At 41.5% G+C, this 16,412-nt stretch overlaps 1 protein-coding gene across 1 annotated transcript in view; it reads right to left on the bottom strand.

Annotated features, from left to right (window-relative positions):
- KATNAL2 (katanin p60 subunit A-like 2) overlaps window positions 1-16,412 on the bottom strand; it is a 93,927-nt gene that overhangs the window by 31,205 nt on the left and 46,310 nt on the right. Inside the window, exons 5-11 of the mRNA XM_011949353.1 lie at window positions 13,712-13,829; window positions 12,418-12,516; window positions 9,032-9,130; window positions 8,741-8,818; window positions 5,106-5,204; window positions 2,940-3,003; window positions 2,620-2,738 (exon numbers count right to left, since the gene is read on the bottom strand). Coding sequence (XP_011804743.1) covers window positions 2,620-2,738; window positions 2,940-3,003; window positions 5,106-5,204; window positions 8,741-8,818; window positions 9,032-9,130; window positions 12,418-12,516; window positions 13,712-13,829 — 676 coding nt within the window. The remainder of the gene's footprint in view (window positions 1-2,619; window positions 2,739-2,939; window positions 3,004-5,105; window positions 5,205-8,740; window positions 8,819-9,031; window positions 9,131-12,417; window positions 12,517-13,711; window positions 13,830-16,412) is intronic.

The following is a 16,412-nucleotide window of genomic DNA, read 5'->3' as shown; positions in this document are numbered from 1 at the left end:
AAGAAAGAAAGAAAGAAAGAAAGAAAGAAAGAAAGAAAGAAAGAAAGAAAGAGAAAGAAAGAAAGAAAGAAAGAAAGAAAGAAAGAAAGAAAGAAAAAGAAAGAAAGAAAGAAAGAGAAAGAAAGAAAGAAAGAAAGAAAGAAAGAAAGAAAGAAAGAAAGAAAAAGAAAGAAAGAAAGAAAGAAAGGGAAAGAAAGAAAGAGAAAGAAAGAAAAAAGAGAGAGAAAGAAAGAGAGAGAGAGAGAAAGAAAGAGAGAGAGAAAGGCAGGCAGGAAGGAAGGAATTGGAAGAGGAATTGTTTCTTCACTCCTTTTTTTTTAATTTATTTTTTTGCTCCCACTCCACCGGGATTTTTCTTCACTCTTAGAATCCTAACAAAATAATACTGAACCAGAGGAAAACTTTAAGTGAATACAATGCTCACACAGGATGGAGAATTCTTGTTAATTGACTTTTCTGGTTATTCGACATTAAACCAGAAAATTTATGTAACTTCAGTCTTTGTTAGGAATACTATAAACTTTTTGAGTTTCTTCTGCTGCCTAGGTAAGTCCTGTCCTGAGTATGTCATCCTCCTTTGTGCACCTTGCAGTGTCTTGTGCTCGTGGTTCTAAACACCACTTTTCACGACAGAAGATGAACCTAAACTAATTCTGAGTGGTATCTTTTAACAGTTTGTTGTTATTCAGCATATAGAAATGACATGTTAAAAAAAAAAAAGACTTCAGGGTGATAAGAATTCTAGTTAGATGAATTTCAGCTACAGTCGTCTCTAGGCATATGGAAGAGATTGGTTGCAGATCCTCTCCCTGTTCCTCCCGACACCCTTCCCTGTACCAAAATCTGTGCATATTAAGTTGGGGGAACAGCCAGGTACAAAAGGGAACATATAGTATGTTCCTACTTGTATTTAGAAAGGCAGGGAGAAGCTAGGCATGGTGGCTCATGCCTGTAATCCCAGCATTTTGGGAGCCCGAGGCAGGAGGATTGCTTGAGCCCAAGAGTTCAAGAGGAGCCTGGGCAACATGGTGAAACCTGGTTTCCACAAAAAATACAGAAATTAGCTGGGCTTGATGATGTGCACCTATAGTCTCAGCTATCGCGGAGTCCCACAGTTTATCCTGGGAAACCCACATATACGCGGGTTTTGCATCCTGTGAATATGTATTTTGTTGAAAAATTTCCCCATATAATTAGACCCATGCAGTTGAAGGGCCAACTGTTGTTCAAGGGCCAACCGTAACTGAACCTCCAGCTAACTAAAATCACATGGAGCCATAACTGTAAGTGTAGCTAAATTCAAGCCCCACTTCGGAACTGGCACTGAGTTATATGCAAGATGAAGAACAAAGAAATAGAAGATATCAACGTAGGTTTCCACAAATTACCATCTTGAATGGGTAACAAGAATTTATATAAGCTTACATATTTGCAGCAACTTGAAAATGATATCAACGTAATAGATAATAGGTTATTTTAGGTAAGTCAATCCTTTAAACATATTCTATTATGATTTCCAAATAGGCCATCATATTTTGAAAGAGTCATCTAAGGGAATGTAATTTAAGCATAACTTGTTAATCACTTTTCAGAAAATATGTAATATTTTATATTCACTTATATTGAGTACATATCTGCCATTCTACAGAGTGTGATAGTTTAACAGGTTTTCAAAGAAGGACCTTTCTTACACTAGGACCTAAACCATAAATGGAAGTGCTCTTAATGTCACTGGAAGATTCAGTACAATTTTATAATATAAAATATAACATCAACTATAAATGTGATATTGTAAAGATGGAAACAACCTCTGAAAGAAAGCAAAAAATTGCTGGGCGCAGTGGCTCATGCCTGTAATCTCAGCACTTTGGGAGGCTGAGGCGGGCGGATCACCTGAGGTCAGGAGTTTGAGACCAGCCTGGCCAACATGGTGAAACCCTGTCTCTACTAAAAATACAAAAAAAAAATTAGCTGGGCATGGTGGCAGGCACCTGTAATCCCAGCTACTTGGGAGGCTGAGGCAGGAGAATCACTTGAACCCGGAAGGCAGAGGTTGCAGTGAGCCGAGATGGCGCCATTGCACTCCAGCCTGGGGGACAAGAGTGAGACTTCGTCTGAAAAAAAAAAAAAGAAAGCAAAAAATCTTACAGGCTATGGGCACTATGGAAGCAAAGGTGTTCAGAACATCTGAAAGAATAATTAAGTTTAAAGTTTCTTGATTCTTTCTTAGAGTATCTAGCATAGGGACTAACATACAGTAATAGCCTCTCAATAAATGTTAACCAAATATAGTGTACATGTTGAATAATAAATGTTTCTTGAATGAAGAAAAAATACGCCACGTCAGAGATTTTTTCCCCCCAGCTTTCATGCCTAAATTGCATGAATCAAAAAAGAGCTGTTGATCAAATTCCCAAAGAAAGGGAGATCATGTTTTGCTGATGGGGGCACAATTAACTTCCACACATAATAGTCAATCCATTTCCCAAGCTACTGGTAATCAAGATCCAGGATTGAATCTAACATAAAATCACCTAAAAGCAAAGAAGCTCTGACATCATTTTGTACCACCGTATTACACTAGAACTTATTTTTAAAAACAAAATTAAGAATTCCTACCCGAATGAGTTTTTCTGAATCCCCTCTCCATTTGCTGACAATGGTGGATGCAGAAATGTTAAAGAAGGTTGTTTTACATTCAGTGGCCACAGCTTTGGCCAGTAAAGTCTTTCCTGTACCTAAAGAGAGACATGTAAAAGATGAGCAGGCATTTCAACTCCATCATCCCCCTGCTTATAGACAGAAGTCAGTTTCATACATAAGGAAGGAAGTGACTGCTCAGCTCTCATGTGCCCCGGTCCTGAAGTGAGGACAGAAGGGACAACTCATCCTCTGCACACACACTTAACACCAACATCAAAATAGGACGCTGTGTTTACCTGGAGGGCCGTACAGCAGTAGTCCTTTCCAGGGGGAAAGAATTCCTGTAAATAGCTGTGGATACTATGGAAACAAGGAACAAGGATGAGGTTTGGTGCTGACACATCAGCCTGCATACTCTCAGCACAGACAAGCCAGGAAAGCTGGAGTGAAAGCAGCACAGCTCTAAGATTCAGGTCTCCTTTTTTTGCTTACGGTCGTCTGCTTCTGACCTAAATAAACAGATCTTATTCATCCCGATTTTATTTTCACTCTCGATTAGAATGCCTGACTTAATTTTTGTGATTTTTTAAAAGAGCAATTTTTTAAGGAAAGGAAAGGTATATGTAGGTACTCTTCCTCTCTGTTAAACAGTTATTTCTTACATGCATAACATCATTTTCCCCAAACTTCTATATGGAGAGCATTTGGCAATCTTTTGAATGTTGTAAAGCAGGTATGAACTTTAAAATACATACTAGAACCAATTAGTAAAGGTTTATTCGAATAAAGTAAAGAGCTATGGTGAAACCTGTTTTGGAAGTTGGGAATATTCAGGAGCAAACGCATTAAGACACCAACTCTGAACAGGACATGCGTAGCCTTCAAGGAAGTCTCGCGCCTATTAGTTCAAATTCAAACAATCTGGGGAAGGTTAGTGGCAAGGGTTGGTAAAGAATGGGGGAGAGGGGTGTGGCAAGGAATATTAGTAAAATTACAACTAGCTATTATTTTCTTGCTAATCCTGACGTCAAATCTCAACGCATTTGGAGCTTGTAATGCCATGGAGAGAACAAATCCAGGGAATTTCAATGAGATGTTCTATCCTTTTTAAAAGTTTTATGCTATAGTTCCACTTAGAGGAAAAGGTGAGTAAACTTCTATTAATTCTAAACACCAGTGTATTTCTTACTCCTAAGTCTGAACACAGAAAGAAAGAGGGGGAAAAGAGAATCCAAATGTATTGATTTTTGTCTCCTTAGAGGAAAGCATCCAAAAATCAGGGGCCACATGGGCTCAGTGGTAAGACTAAATAGGTTATTCAATAAAATAAATTCAAAATCCTGACAGCAGGAAATTACAGAAAATGGCCATAAATTATTTGTAGCTCCTTTCACCAAGGAGTGGAGCCTATTTCTCCAACATTTGAATCTGGGCCTAGTCTTGTGACTTTGGCCAGTGGGACATTAGCAACTGTAAGAGATTTGAAAATATAAGACTAGCAAAAAAATATACGAGGCATGAAAGATGCTTGTGAATTAGAACTTTCCCTTTCCTGCCTCTTTCTGGGAACCCACTGCCACCATGTGAACAGGACTGGGCTTTCCTGCTAGAGGATGAGAGGTCACATGGAGAGACACCTTGGCTGTAGTGCTTGTCCCAGCCTTTTCAGTCTCTCCATCTTTTCTGCTACTCTGACTGATGGCTCAGACCTGTGATTGAGCCCAGTCAAGAATACCACATGGAAAAGAGATGAGCCAGCCCAGCTGAGCCCAGCTCCAACTGCCTACCCACAGAATTACAAACAAATTGTTGTCTTAAGGCACTAAGTTGTGGGGTGGTCTGTTATACAACAAAAGCTAAGTTTTCACTTAGCTCTTCATCACCCCATTTGTAAATCAAACATGGAGAGTATTGTTTTTCTATTTTTCTACCCAGTTTGTAAACTGCACAGAGATTTGTCGGTAATAAGTAATAAGCACAACAGGCTGGCTTTGCTGGTCACTGCCCTGGAAGGGGCTGTTCAGTCTTCACAACCACCCAGAAGCAAAGCCCCAGATGATCCTGGGGAGGGTAGGTGGAGTGGGGGAGTGTAAAGGAAGGATCTGTGGAAACAAAGTGAGAGATTCTCCCCTACCAGAGGTATTTCTACAACAATAAGAATATTTTTAAGGGAGCAGGCTAATTTGAATCAATCTGACAAATTATGTATACTATAGTCTTAGATCTTAAAGTTTCTCTTAGCTCAGACACCTGTCTTGAACTAATATGTAACATGATTTTAAATGATCTAGAATGGACCAGGCTTTGGTGCTCCAGGGTTGAGAAAGTGTTGTGACACAAACAAAAAGTTAACGTGTGGACAGAAAATCATCCTGCCCTTCCCTTTCTGATAGGTGTGTGACATACAGCTTGTCCAATGGATAGTGAACAGAAATAACCCCCAAGAGGCTTCCCGTCCTTACCCTTATAGGATACACAACAGCTTCTTTGACTAACTGCTTGGCTGCATCAAGTCCAATAATGTCATTCCACTTTATGTTTGGATTATGGAGATAAATGTCCTGCAATGCACATTTGATCATTTTGTTAAAACTGATGTTGTCCTCTACAGCTGTAATAAACTTGGGAGCAGCAGAATACTTGACTTACAATAGGATATAAAGTGCTGGTGATAAAAGCTGTTCATATTTTATACACACACACACACACACACACACACACACACACATATACATTGTAATTTTGGGTTAGTTCACCAAAGGCATGCCATGAAAATATTCAATGATTTCCCTGAAGAAGACATTGATAACACAGTATGGTACTTTTCAGGGAGAAAAAAAAAATATCCTAACAATGGACTCTACCTGTTTTCAGTCAATAGCAAACCATACCGATTTATAACCATAATTAAAGAAGCTACAGAATATGCCTTCAACTTACATTAGGTTTTACTGTGCAACATAGTTCCTAGCCAGTGCCTGGCCTTGTTCTTGTTCCTTGATCTCGCAAACACTTTCTTAATTTATTGCATAAAAGAGATAATGCTCCTCTGAAACCAATTTCTCTTTTTTTCCTAGCGATCATTCCCTACTTCCAGTAGGAGTAATTGCTTCTACAAAATTCAAGGAAGCCAACAACTGGGTGAAACTGCAGTTTTTCCCCTCTTATAGTAGAGCCCTGTAGCAACCATCTAGGGTAATCAATTAAGGTGGCTTTTACTGATAACTAATTTACAGTTTCAAAACTTCAATTTCACCAGACGCCTCGGAGCAGTCACTAAGGGGCCTTTCTCAGTAGGAGTTGTTTCAGGCAAACTGAATATCTAGAGTGTTTCATCAAAAAAAGCCCGAAAAACCTTCTTTCCAAAGTCATTCTGAGTGACTACAGAAAAAATCTGAATCTATTCTTATATTTTTATAATTTTTAATAAGTAATATGTGCACATGGTCCAAAAATACAAATACATTTTTTAAATGCTGGTGAGATATTTGTGCCTACTCCGGCTCCCCACCCATCCAGTTCCCTCCACTATAGGAAGTTCATTTATATTTTTAATTTTTCTTCAAACAGGGTCTCATTCTGTAGCCCAGGCTGGAGGGCAGTGGCATGATCACCACTCACTGCAGCCTCAACCTACTGGGCTCGAGTAATCCTCGCACCTCAGCCTCAACACAACAGCTTCTTTGACTAACTGCTTGGCTGCATCAAGTCCAATAATGTCATTCCACTTTATGTTTGGATTATGGAGATAATCCAAACTTCCACTTTTTCCCTTAGTGATCTCCTATCTTCTTTCCTAACACTTTCCCCATCCCTCCCTCCTTCAAGCTCTCAAAGTGCACCTTGCCCCTGGGATGAGAAACTCTTGAGGGGAAGGACTAGTGATCCTTCTGCCTCGGCCTCCCAAAGTGTTACAGGAGATTACAGGTGTGCTCACCCAGGTGTGAGCACCCAGCCAACTTTCACTTTTATTAGAGAAATTTCCTGTTTGTTTGTTTGTTTGTTTGTTTGTTTTTTCTGAGATGGATTCTCACTCTGTCATCCAGGCTACAGTGCAGCAACCTCTGCCTCCCAGGTTCAAGCAATTCTCATGCCTCAGCCTCCCAGGTAGCTAGGACTACCAGCACGCGCCACCATGCCCAGCTAATGTTCTGTATTTTCAGTAGAGATGGGTTTTTGCCATGTTGGCCAGGCTGGTCTCAAACTCCTGACCTCAAGTGATCTACCTGCCTCAGTCTCCCAAAGTGCTAGGATTATAGGTGCCAGCTACTGCACCTTGTCTAGAGAAAGTATTTATACAAGTGCTTTGGTCATGCATGATATATATAATCCATTATTGGATGGAATGATAGTGAAAGGACTCAGTCTTCCTTACTCTGTCTTTAGAGCCTGGATCTACATGCAGACCCACCAGCCATTTACATTCTTATTACCATCCTTTCTTAGGGAAATCTTGGAACACAAGGAAAATTCATTTACCTAGGTATTCAAGGCATCCATAGATAACAGCAGTATTTCTTGCCCTCTTCTAGAGTTGAGTTCCACAAGGTAATGTTTAATTTCCCAACTGACAGTTTCTCCTTATATCAATCCAAAGTTATCAGTCAGAATTCAGCAGGACTACCTCATGAGGTGGTGAGTTCTCTGTCACTGTAAGCATTCAGGCAGGAGCAGGGTTTCTACCTCCCATGCTACTATAGAAAGGATTCCAGATGGAATCATCTCAGGCCACTTCCACTCTATAGTTCTATCCTTATAGTCATGTTACCCTTTTGCAAAAATGGTAATGAGACTATTAATTTGGGGTTATTGCAGCCTGGCTCAGTCCCTCATCCCCTCTTACTGGTAAAAACCTCATAGATGGTCTCCCCATCTCCTTTTCTTTGCTATTCATTTACCTCCCTGTCATAGAACAAGCCATCCACAAGCACATGGGATGATCCCATCCTCTGATGGATGCCTTTCTGATGTCCCCTATTCTATACGCATGTTGTCAGCCCTGGGTACTATTCACCGCACCCTTCCTCAGGAGCCCTGCCTCTCTCTACCGGTTCCCCACCACTCCCTGCTTCTTAGGTGGCCCATGGGAAATGTGCACAACCTGCAATTTCTCATGGATTGCCTATGCCCAGAATAGCTCCTAGCCTCCCTCTTTCAGTTTTTCCCTTAGCGATTTCCTATCTTCTTTCCTAACACTTTCCCCACCCCTCCCTCCTTCATGCTCTCAAAGTGCACCTTGCCCTGGGATGAGAAACTCGTGAGGGCAACGACTGTGCTCTGACTCATTCACCTTTGTGTCTCCAGCCCGCAGCACATACCTGACACATAAGAGGCGTACAGGAAACAACTGCTGAGCTGAACAGAGACAGCTCAGGAGCCCTTAGCTTTTCAGAAGAGCTGTGAATTTTGGGGATCATTTTATACACTCCTCTGAGCCTGCCTAGGTTTCAGTCTTCAATTAAATATGAAGCATTAGAAATTAGAAAAATGTCCTGTAACTCAGGGGTCTATTTTATTTTCTAGGAACTTGCCCAATGTCACACAGCTAGCAAGAGAAGGATCTAGAAATCAAAGGCAGGTCGGTTAATTCCAAAGCCTATTCTTCACTGCCTTCTGCTTCCATAGTGCAAGCTGGAAAAGTCCATAGTCTGGATGGTAAAGTCTTTCCTGCTAATTGTGTTTTTCATGGAGATTTTCAATGATGATATCATCAGACTTCTGACATCTCTATTTCTGGGCTCTGACTTTTTAAACCAGATGCAGACATACTTTTTTATTCTTTAAGAGGCTTTCTTTCCTTGACTCTTGGCTCTGCTATTAAACCTTTCACCTGTCCCTTCATTCCTAAGTCTTTTTCTCTCTCGGTTTTCTTGGCCTCTATCATGAGATGGTGGGCTTTTTATATTGTAATTTTATGATTCTATAATTTATTTATCATGCATTATTGTGCCTCTAAACAATATGAGTGCCTTCGCAAGTGGGGGTACCTTATAAATAAATGATCATATTTATTGTTATTAATAAAAGAAGCAGCCCACAAAGCTCCAGAAGCCCCAGCCCGCCTCCGTAAATTTGTGAATTGAATATCAGATCTTACCCGGCTCACCACCGCTGCCAATTCTCGCATCTCACTGTTCATGCCAATAAATGCACTCAGAGGTTTCAGCAGTCGTTCCTGATGAGAGGAGTGGAAAGGCTCACATCACAATATTGCTTCACAATTTAGGAAGAAACCCAGGGCACGCACAGGTCTCGGTGAAACAAATGATGGCAGGTGGCTACAGCCTTTGACTTGATCTCAAGGTTTCACTGTACTCAAAATTATATTTCCAGAGTTCATCTGGATGTTGGCAATTTGAGAGATGAATGTCACATCTTTGCCACTTACTGAGGGGTCTGGATTATGATCGAAGGTGTTCAAGGCAAGTTCACTGGTCGCTCCCTTGATAGCATCTGTGAGCAACCCTCGGAAGTCAATGATTTGGCCCTGAAGGGGAGGAAAGATTGTTTATGCCATTAGAACATAAGAGAAGACTCTTCTTAATAACTCAGTTTCATTAAACCAAGACACATTTATATACCCTGGTATTAGGGCAAACTTCAAGTTAAGCTTTAAAAAGAACCAGCACTAGCATTAAACATGATGATTTCCTCAAGTTGGAGCACCTTAAAAAATTGTGAGTACATTTTCCAGAATGAAGTGGATTTGAATAAAAATTCATGAGTATTTCTCAGTTCCTGACACAGACCATCTGCTTCCTTCTTTATGTGTTAACTTCCCCTGTATGGTCTTATCCTTTTAAAATATTACACACGCAGAAACAACTCATTGGCACAACAGTAATAAGAGTTCCTGTCTATGGATTGTGATACATGTTCACCACTCAATAGAGTGCTGTACAAAATAAGTGTGCAAGGTTCTTTGTGAGAACTATTTCTTTTTTATTTTTGTGTATAATTTGTATAAATTTATTGGGTATAAGTGGAATTAATTTAATTTCCACCAACAATGTATGAGTTCCCTTTTCTCCATATCCTGTGAGGATTATTTCTAATCCTTTTTTTTTTCCTTTAAGAGACAGATAGGATCTCACTCCGTCATGCAGTGGCATACTTAGAGCTCACTGCAGCCTTAAACTTCTGGGCTCAAGGGATCCTCCCACCTCAGCCTCCTGAAGAGCTGGGACTACAGGTGTGCGCCACTACTCTTGGCTAATTTTTAATTATTATTATTATTATTTTTTGTAGAAATGGGGTCCTCTTATGTTGCCCAGGCTGGTTTCCAACTCCTGACCTCAAGTTATCCTCCCACCTTAGCCTCCCAAAGTGCTGGGATTACAGGTGTGAGCCAGCATACCCAGCCTATTTCTAATTCTTGTAACACTTCTGTTAGTCAGGAGTGACATCCTGGCTTCATAGATGTGGGAGTAAGTCCAGAAAGGTTAAGTGATTTGCCCAGAGCCACACAGCTAATAAATGGCTTAAGGCCAGGATTTAAACTCACTTAATCTGTCTCCCAACCCACAATCCTTCCAATATCACCTTGTCCCCCCTAGTGGTAGGAAGGAAAAAGCAAGGATGCACCAAAAAATAAAACAATAATAGTAGTTAACATTTATGGAGTGTTTATTATGTGCTAGGCACTGTGCCAAGTCTCTCCTTTCATCATGAGACTTACAGTGGGCACTGTGATTATTTCCATCTTACAGCTGAGAGAAATGAGGCTTGGAGAGATTATAAAACAATTTGCCCAAAGTTACACAGTGGGGGAGCATCTGAGCCGGGTTTTGAATCTAGACAGGCTGACTCTGAAGCTTATGCCCTCAAGAACAACATACCTGCTAAATTTGTAGGGAGAGTGTCCTAAAGCTTGGACTCTGATATAGTAAGGATGTGTGCCCCCTCCAAATCTCATATTGAAATGTGATCCCCAGTGTTGCAGGTGGGCCTGGTGGGAGGTGTTTGGGTCATTGGGGAGGAACTCTCATGAAAGGCTTGGTGCTCTAACCACTGTAACTAGTGAGTTCTCGCTCTATTAGTTCACGAGGGACCTGGTTGTTTAAAAGAGCCGGTCATCTCCCTCCCTTCTTGTTCCCTCTCTTGCCATGTGACATGCCAGGTCCCCTTGCCTTCTGCCATGAGTAAAAGCTTCCTGAGGCCTCACCAGAAGCTGAGCAGATCCCAGTGCCGAATAGGACTATGAGTCAAATAAATCTCTCTTCTTTATAAACTACTCAGCCTCAGGTATTCCTTTATAGCAATGCAAAACAGACAAACACAGGTACTAACATGGAAATGACAGACCTGGGGTTTTCTGAGATTGGCCCCAGGCCATATACCCTCAGGCAACCTATGGACAAATGAAATGCTAGGGAGAAAGCCATCTACATTGTGCCCTGAGGACATTTCTGCTGGTAAGAGGATTTATAGTCAGACTACTTCAAAGGTTAAGTGCTGGGTTAAATGGTCCCTTCCTTGTGACCCAATCAAAAACATCCATTCATTTCAATGTTGCCACAAAATAGCTAGGCAAAGGTGACTGAAAACACAAGAGAAGCAGTGAAAGTGAACAAGGAGACGTTTTTCCAAGGGAGGCGTTGATTCCCATGATATCATCTCCAGCAATTACCATGTAAGTGAGGCCCTTACAGAGAGTCAGTTCAGGCCAGTGAGGTCACTGCCCTTCATTTTCAGGGAGATGCTCCAGTCACCCCTCCAAATTCACGCACACAGAGTTCAGTTTTTCTAAGAGCTGGCCGGAACTAAGTCAGCACTCCAGAGGTTTGAGCACTTGGCTGAAGAAAGAAAGAAGAAGCTTAAAGAACTACAACCTTGGAGAGTATGACCAACAGCAATATGGTGCTGTTCATTTCCAAATTACATGTTTTAATATACCTTTTGACTACATCCACCCAATCTGGGTCTTTTCTGCTTAAGACGTTATTATTTAAAATTCAGACATGAGATTCATTATGAAAAAGGTAGAAATATCTATCAAGGACAAAATCAACCCTATATCAACTGAGGTTTCATGGTCCACATGAAATTATGTTTAGACCAGGAGCCATCCCTTCAAGGAGAAAGATGACACCACTAATCAAATGCCACTGACAGGGCAGAGCAGAATGAGTATGTGTTTCCAACTCACTAAATAATGCAGATGTCCTAGCACTTTGGGAGGTCCAGACAGGAGGATTGCTTGAGGCTAGAAGTTTGAAACCAGCCTGGGTAACATAGTGAGACCCCATCTCTAGACGAATTTTAAAAATTAGCTGGATGTTGTGGTGCATGCCTATAATACTAGCTACTTGGGAGGCTGAGGCAAGAGGATTCTTTGAGCCCAGGACTTCTAGGCTGCAGTAAGCCATGATTACACCTTTGCACTCCAGCCTGGGTGACAGAGCAAGCCCTGTCTCTTAAAATAAAAAAATGATAAGAACGATGCAGGATGATCATGCCAATGTTTGTCATTGTTATTACAGAATTTTTAAGCTGATGGGAACACTAGAGACAATCTCTTCCAGGCCCCTCAATTTACAAATGTAGAAACTGAGTTCCTTAGAAATGGGGCAGTTCATGCCAGCCCATTCATTCAGAAAGGAGATTCCAAAAAAGAACCCATTTTCTAACCCTCTTCTCCATTTACCTCACAACCAACCTTCAAAAATCACATCTTAACTTTCCTGTTTGACAAAAATAATGTTTTTTTGTTTTCATGTTTAAAAGGAAAAAGAAATTACCCCTTTCAGTGTTAGGTTTGTGAGTTTCACTTACTCTTCGTGGGTGGGCATTTTCCTCTCCACTGTCTTTACCGATTCTTGATATATTTAGGCCGAAGTTGGCACTCTCCAGGCGAGTGTTATTAACTACCTCCTGAAGAAAGAGAGACAAGGACACATTGGCTGTGAGCAGCCATGGAGAGATGCTGGCTGTACCTGCCCACTCCATCATGCAAAGTCCAATGCTGGAGAGCAATTCTGTAAATGCGACGTGCACATGTTTTAGCCACTTTTGTGCAGACCAGGAAGATGAGTTAGCTGTCTGCCTGCACTACATGGAAGGAGTTGTCCCTGGAAGACTGAGAAGATGCCAGGCCATGGGCCCCGAGCAGCTTTTCCAAATGGAAGAAACAGTTGTGCCTCAACCCATCCCCTTTTCCTGACTTGTCTTCTCTCCTGTGATCAGGGGTGTTTTTGGCCAGGAGTGACTGAGTTTGGAGATACAGCAGAGTCAACCAGCCTCCCATGGGACTCATCCTGCCCCACCTTCACCTCTCTTCCACCTGAATCAGGCTGTAGCGGCCAGAACTGTAGAGAGGGGGAGAGAATCCTTTTGACCAATCGGGTATTATGATTATTCCTTTCCATTATTTGACATTAATTTTTTAAATTCCTTTTCTCAGTTTCCATTGGTCCTCTTTCCTTTGAAACCTGGGATGTTCTGTCCTAACTAAGAAGGTTCTGGACATGAGTCTCATGAATCAGGAGCCATTTACTTCACTCACTTGCTGGGTTCTCTCCTTGCTGCCCTTCTTGGCCCCAGAAAGTCCAGGGTGAAGGTCTGAGGTGAGGGCTGACCATGTGCGATTTGGAGAAGTCCAGTAGAAGACCTTCAGACCCAGCCACGCCTGAAGTGTAGTGTAGGCTATGCCTCGCCTACACTTAGGAACCCAGCAATGTGCTCTGGGACAAGAAGACCTGCCATCTTGGTTATCTCAGTTACCTCAGGTAACAGTTACCTCAGATGGGAAGATCAAGCTCCACAGCAACCAGGCCCTCCTGCTCTGACTGGGCCCTGGCCCCACCCTGGCCCATTGCCCAGCACCCAGATGAGGGGAAAGACTTGGAGGAGAAAAAAGTCCTCCTGTTCATGTTCAGAAACATTAGGAAATCCAGGGACTTGTCCATGGTTTGAGTCCAGTGTACTGGAAGAAAACCTACAATTCAATTAGATCACACAACAATTTTAAAAGCGTAGGTCCTCAAAAAATAAATAAATATGACTTTTTTCATAGGGCTATTTTTCAGCCAAGTGTGCTATTCACAAAGTCAAGCCAAGCCATCCTGACCTGATTAGGATGCTCCTTATTGAGAGATTTGGTGTCCCCTGTCTTCCCCACCGTGGTTTTGGACCAGGGCCTCTGCTGATTAATCTTGGGAAGATTTTGGCAACTGTTGTTCATCACCCTAAGGGAGGGAACAAAGACCTTGGAAGAAATTATTCTAGCCACTTAATTTGAGGTAGTTAAACAACTATTCTTAAGAATAGCACATTTAAGAAAGCTATTGAAAGATATGCAGGTGGCCACTATAGGGCCCTTCCACCTATGTGATCCACCCACCAGGTTCATCCTGGCCCTAAATCCTTCCAGGCTACTCACGGGGTTCTTCTAAGATCCCTTCCTGGAGCCCCTCAACTCACCCTCTTCATTTCCCTTTCACACCACATAGCTTCAGCCCTTCTGCAAATAGCTTTAGTTCTTAAGAACACATTGCTTTACAAGTATTTTTCCGTTGTTCCTTCCACCTTCCTTAAAAGCAGCATTAGACCAGGAGAAAGGTGTGTGAGAGAAAGGAGTCCTCCCATTCAAACTAAGAAACAGTAGGAAATTCAGGGATTGGCCCATGGTTTTAATCCAGTGCCCTGGATGTACCCTGTCTACTTAAAATACATCTCAGCATGTTATGAGTAATAAACATCAAAAGGGGATTATGGAAGGAAAACAAACTTCCTCTCGTCAATGTTGTCCCAGACCAATCATATTTGCCAAACAAATTTTCATCAACAATTGTTTGCTTCAGACAAAACAAACTGATGAGGCTGGAAGTCAGAAGACTAGCTAACTCTGATGGAGATGGGGAGAATTTGACTGAGAAGGGGCAAAGGTAGCTTGCCGGTGGCTGTAACTGTGGTCACAAGAGTATATGCATTTACTGTATACATAGTTATATATGTAGTATGACTGTATATATATTATATAACCATAGAAAGATCAAATCACTTTTTTCACTACATTCTCATAATTAGATATAAAATTCAGTATTGGAATATCCATATGTTTCTGTAGAAGATGCCACCAGAGAGAGACAGGACTAGCTTTGGGGGCAGAACATGAACTCCCACATTGTTTCTTAGTTCTCCTAGCCCTTTTGTCACTATATGTGAGATGCATTTGCAGAAGGTTCGTTAGAAGCAAGTCTCTCTGTGTTCCGAATGATCTCAGAGAGCTGCTATTTCAACTTCCTTTCTTTATGGGGATAATAAATGTTCATGTCTAATATAAATGCACAGCTATTTAGCCAGTAAGACCACCCATGTCGACAATACCACCAATGTCCACATGGTGACACATCTGTGAGTGTTGGTCTCACTGGGGAGAGTGTCATGAGAGGTGGACACTAACAGTTCTTGGGGGTTCTTTTTCTATCTTTAAACTAGGAATAAGAATGTCTTTCTCCGCCCTTTTGCTGGCACAAAAATGAAATAACTATGAAATGAAAACCAAGCATTTCACAAATGCAAACTTATATTAATAGTGTTGACTTAAAAGAAGTTATTTATATGTGTGTGTGGAAGTGTATGTGTGTGTTTATGTGTTTGTGTGTGTGTGTGTCTGTATTTAAACTTGCCTCACCATCCTTGTGGAGCTGGCAGGAAACAGGGACTCTATATTCCCACTTTGATTTCCCATTGGATGCAACTGATCCCCAAGGTCTGCTTTAACATGACCAAAATACAAGAGCACTAATGTACAAAGCAATACAATCCATTTTCAATCGGCTCTGAGGATTGTAAAATTTCTCTGAACATGGAACCAAATTCACTCTGCTTTGACTTTAACCATTAGTCCTAGGTGCACCCTGTGGAATTTGGCAGAAAAGGCCCAATCGCCCTTTGGAGGGTGAACTGAAGCCTGTTCCTGCAATGTTCTAAGGAGCCCCCCTCCACCAACCCACTGTTCAAACTCAACATCTCCAGTTGCTCCAGTCATTCCTAAAGTTACCTGGCTCCAAGATTCTTCCTCAAACTGGTCACCTTCCAGAATAGTGTGACCTCCTACTTTTTGGACACTGTATTTCTATTGATGGGGCTGGGACCATAGTAGCACTCATGTCTCACTGTTGGCCCACCAGGTAAACTGAGATTTCCAGCTCTCTGATTTTATAATGGAGGAGCTATTTGTTATAACTCTTGTTAGAGCTTAAACCTTATTTTATTAAATTTCATCTTGTTACTTTGAACCCATCTCCAGAATTGCCAAGACCTTTTGGGATCCCAGTTCTGTCATCCATCACGTTAGATAACCTTTTCTCCTTTGGTTCATCAGCACGTCTTTAAGTGGGGATTATAAATCTTTTCCAAGATTAGAAAAAGACTCTTTGATTTGCTAATAGCCAGTCTCATGACATGTCTCACTTCAGTAACTATATTTGAGTATAAAATTGTCTGCAGAAACATCATTCATTAATTTCCTAGTTATTCCTCCTGATTCTAACCATTTGCTATTCAATCTTTACACTTGCCACATACAAACGTCTACTCAGAGAGGAGCTGAGGAGCCCCCACGCTGTCAAATGTGCCACTGTGCTCCATCCCTAAAGGGAACAAAGAAAGCACTATGACACCATTCACTCACAGAGCATTTGCCAAGGAAGAATGCTGAGAAGGTTCCAGAAAGATAATCAGAATCCAAAAGCCTTCCGAAGCTGGCCACAAACGCTCCTCACGATTTCTATGCATAAGCAGTTACCATTTATTACCAGAGTCTG

The sequence above is a fragment of the Colobus angolensis genome, unplaced genomic scaffold (genome assembly GCF_000951035.1).
Source record: "Colobus angolensis palliatus isolate OR3802 unplaced genomic scaffold, Cang.pa_1.0 Scaffold299, whole genome shotgun sequence".
In the NCBI taxonomy this organism is placed as follows: Eukaryota; Metazoa; Chordata; class Mammalia; order Primates; family Cercopithecidae; genus Colobus; species Colobus angolensis.
This window is presented reverse-complemented; position numbering and strand designations above follow the sequence as displayed.